The sequence below is a fragment of the Drosophila ananassae genome, assembly GCF_017639315.1.
Source record: "Drosophila ananassae strain 14024-0371.13 chromosome 4 unlocalized genomic scaffold, ASM1763931v2 tig00000078, whole genome shotgun sequence".
NCBI lineage: Eukaryota > Metazoa > Arthropoda > Insecta > Diptera > Drosophilidae > Drosophila > Drosophila ananassae.
This window is the reverse complement of record NW_025319044.1, coordinates 252,456-257,950: the sequence shown is the minus strand read 5'-3', so window position 1 is coordinate 257,950 and position 5,495 is coordinate 252,456. Positions and strand designations below refer to the sequence as shown.

The 5,495-nt window shown below is 35.3% G+C and overlaps 1 protein-coding gene and 1 non-coding gene across 2 annotated transcripts; one reads left to right on the top strand and one right to left on the bottom strand.

Annotated features, from left to right (window-relative positions):
- Positions 1-742: 742 nt before the first annotated feature.
- On the top strand, positions 743-3,374 carry LOC123257982. The gene is made up of 2 exons (XM_044717911.1): positions 743-2,207; positions 2,268-3,374. Exons 1-2 carry the CDS (start codon positions 1,193-1,195, stop codon positions 2,327-2,329), a joined length of 1,077 nt encoding a protein of 358 aa, XP_044573846.1. The 5' UTR covers positions 743-1,192; the 3' UTR covers positions 2,330-3,374.
- A 1,181-nt stretch (positions 3,375-4,555) lies between these two features.
- Trnal-cag lies at positions 4,556-4,640 on the bottom strand. The gene has a single exon. It is a non-coding gene; the product is annotated as a tRNA-Leu (tRNA).
- Between the last annotated feature and the right edge of the window lie 855 nt (positions 4,641-5,495).

Here is a 5,495-nt window from a genome sequence, read left to right as displayed (position 1 = left end):
GTAATTGCCGTGCTTGAAGATGAGATATATAATTTGGCAGGAGAAAGATTTAATATTGCTTCGCCAAAACAATTAAGTGATGTTTTATTCAACAAAATGGGGCTTAATAAAAAGAAAAAGTCAAAAAAATCTGGATCGTATAGCACCAATTATGAAGTTCTAGAGGCACTCGAAGAAGAAGGGGTAGAAATCGCAAGTAAAATCTTAAATTGGCGACATTTAAGTAAATTAAAAGGCACCTACACTGATGCATTAATAAAGCAAGTTGATCCACTTGATGGTAGAATACACACAAGCTTTTCAACGACTGCAACTGCAACTGGAAGGCTGAGCTCCAGCAATCCTAATTTACAGAATATTCCTATCAGAAGCGAAGAGGGAAATCTTATCAGACAAGCATTTATTGCGCCAAAAGGGCATAAGATAATTTCTGCTGACTATTCACAAATAGAATTGAGACTCCTGGCACACGTTGCAAACGTTGCAGCATTTAAAGAAGCTTTTGCAAACGAACAAGATATTCACGATATCACCGCTAGGCAAGTTTTTGGAGTGCAAGAAATAGATGAGCAATTAAGACGCAAAGCAAAATCCATTAATTTTGGAATTATATATGGCATTAGCCCATTTGGTCTTGCAAAGCGGCTTGGAATTACCATTGCGGAGGCTGCTGAATACATTAATTACTATTTTTCCTATTACCCAGAAATAAAGGTCTATATGGAAAAAGCAGTGTCTATCGCAAGATTGCATGGTTATGTAGAAACTTTGTTTGGCAGGAGATGCTTTGTGAGAGACATAAATAATACAATTCCTTATGTAAGACAATTTGCAGAAAGGGCAGCAATAAACGCACCACTGCAAGGCACCGCCGCTGATATAATAAAACGTGCGACGATTCAGCTTTTTGACCAATTAAAAGTAGGTAAAATAATCCTCCAGGTTCACGATGAACTACTGGTTGAAGTAGAAGACGAAAAGGTACAAGAAACAGCAAAACTTATGAAAGATATAATGGAAAATGCAATAGAAATTTCTGTACCACTTGAAGTAGAAATAAAAGTTGGCGACAACTGGGGTCTAAATTCCCTTAATTATGACTTAAACATCGTGAATTCTAGGAGTATAAATCATTTGAACTAATACGAAAAATATGTTAGAATAGAACATAGCAAATGCAAATAGGTCAGCCATGACAGGCCCACAAGTAAAAAGTTCAAAACCTCCAAAGTTACCTACTCAGGTAACTAACGAAGATGAGAAAATTTTTGAAAAAGAGGAACATCAGGTAATCCATGATGCCTTTATACAATTGCTAAAAAACAAAGTACAACCTAAAGAATTAAAGGAAGATGACGAGGCAGTACTCGCTTTCATGCTAAGTCAGAATCAAATTATATTCAATAATGTCAAGCTAGAAGATGTAGAACCACTCAGTGAAGAGAATTTTTCTCAGTTTTTACTTTCCGTATTTGAGAAAATTAGAGAGAAAAAATTAGCTAATGAGGAGAATCTCAAGAATGGTAAAATAAAAGAAGTAGTAGATGACTGTGTAGCTGATATACGCGGTACAGAAGCTAAAGATTCATCCATAAAGTTTGTATTGGAAATGCTGCTGCTGCTAATTGGAGGGATCAAAATAGACCCGAAAAATATTTCTGGCTCCTTTATGGATGGGATGAAAGAAAAAATACCATTCTTAGGTAAAGATAAAAAAGAAGAGGATGAACCACCACTCAGTGATGAAGAGATGGTAACAACGTTCTTAAGCAAGATCTTTTTTCCTGTCCTTCTTTCCACTATTCCAATGTTAATTTTTGGTCCTACTACACTCGGAGTAGTTCTTACTGCTATCGGCACAATATTTGCCATAAAAGGAGGAGTGGAGGTTCTTTTTTCAAATGACAAAAAAGGTACTTTGTATAACCCTCATTCACGGGATGAAAAGGAAAGAAAAGAATGGGGTAATGAAATTAGCGATGGCATCAATAAAATTTTAGGAACCCCAGTCGAGAAGGCTAAAGGGAGTGAGCAACCCATTTCTGTTTCTGAACAAATTTCCCAAGGAAAAGAAAAGAGTGAACAACAACCTGTTCCTGAGCAAATTTCCCAGAGAAACAACAGGGAAAACGAAAAGAGTGAGCAGCGCGATCAATCTTGGACAGGAAAGGAAAACAAACGAAGGGAAGAACCACAGAGCAGCAAAGGTAAGACTACTCAGGTTTGCTAAAAGTGAATTGTGTAAGAGATCTGCTATTATTCTATAGCACATACAACAGGAGTATGGTCAGACGGATTTTCTAGCTTACGCAATCTATCATCTATGTAGCATGTTTCCAATTTATCTACAGCTTGTGGTGATAACAGCATATAATCTATTCGCATTCCTTGATTATTTCTGAGTGAATTGCCTTGATAATGCCACCAAGTGAATTGTTGCAAATTTGGGTGAGATATTCTAAACGCATCTTTAAACCCAAGATTCAAGATCGCTCTTAACTTCTCACGTTCTCTTATATGAAAGCACACTTGGCCATTCAATAAGTTTGAATCAAAGACATCAATTTCATCCGGTGCAACATTATAATCGCCAGCTATAATAGTTAACTCTTCATTCTTTAACAAAGTGCTCATCCTTTCATATAGATTATCAAAAAACTTGAGTTTATATTCAAATGCTTGAGAGTCCGGGCTTTGACCGTTTGGAACGTATACACTTCCCACCCTTACCTTCTGATTATTGTGCTTTATTATGCACTCTATATAACGCGCTTCTTGATAACCTTCTACAATGTCAATTTTAAACTTTTCCAGTATTGGATATTTAGATAAAACACAAACGCCATTTCTTGCAACTTGTCCATAGATAGCATATTCATATCCTAACTTTTCTATCTCTGCATAAGGAAATTGCTCTTCCGTACATTTTATCTCTTGCAGCAAAACTATATCTATCTGACTATCAACTATAAAACTACAAAGTTGATTAACTCTTTTACGTATGGAGTTTACGTTCCAAGTTGCAATCTTTAGCATCAGCAATCCTTATTAATTATATCAATTAAACTCTCCCCAGTAGGCAACCTCGATGTTATAATTTTTTTCCACTTGATTAACTTTAAACTATCAGCAATGTTTTTACTCATGGTATATGCAACTGTATTATTCATCACATGAGATAGCCCACTTTTTAGAACTAATGAACAAAATACCCTTGCTGTCTGTGAGGAAAAAAAAGCAACGCTATCAATTTTACCATCCAACAGTAAATTTTTACACCTATTAGTTAGACTCCTTTTAATGATTGTTTTATAGAGTACAACTTCTCTTACGTTAAAATCTTCTTCAGATAATCTCTTTTTGAGGTCACATGATACTTCTTGTCCCCTTATATACAAGAACTTTATTGCGTTTGAATAATGAGCTTTTATGAATGATATCAGACCATCAACGTTGCTGTCTGCTGAGATTATATCAGAAAATCCCAAATTTTTTGCAGCCTGCATGGTTGAATTACCAACTGTAATAATCGGAAAGTCATCCTCTTTGCATATTTGACTAAAAGCCTTTACACTGTTTTTACTTGTAGATATCACAACGTCAAATTCGTACGCAGATATATCAGGATTTAAGTACTTTATTGTGAATACTGGTTCTATATAAACTTTGTATCCATACTTTCTCAATATATTTCTTGTATTGAACGAATCCAATAAAGGCCTCGTTAATAAAATAGACTTCATTCTGATTTATTTTACTACCAGTAAAATAGTACCCTTTATACACAAATTACTGAATAAAAACTTTTATTTTGATAGCTTGAGCAATTATTCAAGTAATTGATGTGGAAGTAGGAGTACTAAGAGCTCCTACCCCAATAAGCCCACAATTTCTGCTTACACTTTTTTGACGCTAATTACATCGAACTCTTTTGAATGGCTTCCTTCAGTGGAATTATATAGCTAATATTCCTGTATAAGTTAATACTTAAGCTTGTACTCTTGCAGTATTTGAAGAGAGATTCTCAAGGGCGTTTTTTGTCTGTGGTTCACTAATCATAGTTTGAACGATATTAGCTGCCATAATAACACAGCCTAGAATAAAAAAAGGCGTAGAAACAAAATAAATAACAGAAGACTCAAAAAGCGACATAGATGCAATACCTCCTATTAGAAATGAAGCACTGGATGCTATATCAAGATAGATCTTTGTTAACTTTTTTTGTCCTGGAGTGTTTTTTATGCCAGATTTCTTATTAAGATTCTGTTGTCGGGAATGATCATTTAGTGACCATATATTTAAAGCAAACGAAAGTGCACTGAATATAGTGCCGGCAATACTAAAATACAGACTTAAGACAGGAATATTCAAGACCAATGCCGCTATGTATCCAATGAAAGAGATAGTAGATAGTGTAGTAACTAAGCGTTTCGAGTAAGTTCGTACCTTCTTTCTGTAGGCTAACTTATCTTTTTCACCATACATAGCATAAATATTACCTAATATGTTATATTATAACATTAATTAATTCAATAAGCAATATGGAAGCTAAGAGTGCCCGAGAGAAGACTTGAACTTCCACAACTTAAAAAGTTACTAGCACCTGAAGCTAGCGCGTCTACCAATTCCGCCACCCGGGCTTTTTATAGTTTACTATGTTAAAGTTAAATAATATACTTAAACAATTTTTAGTTCAAAGGTAATGCCAAATCTAGATCAAATATTTTTTGCTCAAAACAATGTTAATATTAATAACGTATATAAAATAGTCAATAACGCTTTGAGCAATAGCGATGGTGGTGAGCTGTTTCTAGAATTTTGCCAGTCGGAGTCCCTGGTTTTTGAGGATAACATATTAAAACACATGGACTTGAATACTAGAAGGGGATTTGGTTTAAGGTCTTTTTGTGAAGATAGTACATCTTTCGTTTGTTCTTCTGAGATCAGCGAAAAAGAAATTAGTAATGCTGCTTCTATGGTAAAAAGCTCAGTGTCTTTAAACAAGACAAATTCAATAAATTTAAACGAAGAGACAAAAAGCCTATATTCGAGGATTAACCCTATAAATGAAATGGATCTGAATTCAAAGATTAAGCTACTCAATGAGGTTAATGAGTATGTAAGGTCCAAAAATAACTGCGTGAAGCAAGTAAAAATAACTCTAAGTGGAGAATGGCAAGTTGTACAAATAATAAAGGGTGATCACAGATTAAGCGATATCAGGCCTCTGGTACGTTTTAATGTGCTAGTCATTGTAGAAAAAGATGGCCGTACCGAAAGAGGTTCTGCAGGGCATGGTGGAAGGGACTCTTATAGTAAGTTTATTTCTGAGAAAAAGTGGAAAGAAGTTGCAAACCAAGCGTTAGAACAAGCACTGGTAAATCTTGAAGCAATTCCAACTCCAGCCGGAGAAATGACAGTCGTTTTAGGTCCAGGCTGGCCAGGAATATTGTTACACGAAGCCGTGGGTCATGGACTTGAGGGCGACTTCAATC

Bases quoted from the DNA above. Each gene is read 5' to 3' on its own strand.
- LOC123257982 (XM_044717911.1), top strand. From the start codon at position 1,193: ATGACAGGCCCACAAGTAAAAAGTTCAAAACCTCCAAAGTTACCTACT. The intron at 2,208-2,267 runs GTAAGACTACTC...ATTATTCTATAG, and splicing joins AGAACCACAGAGCAGCAAAG to CACATACAACAGGAGTATGG.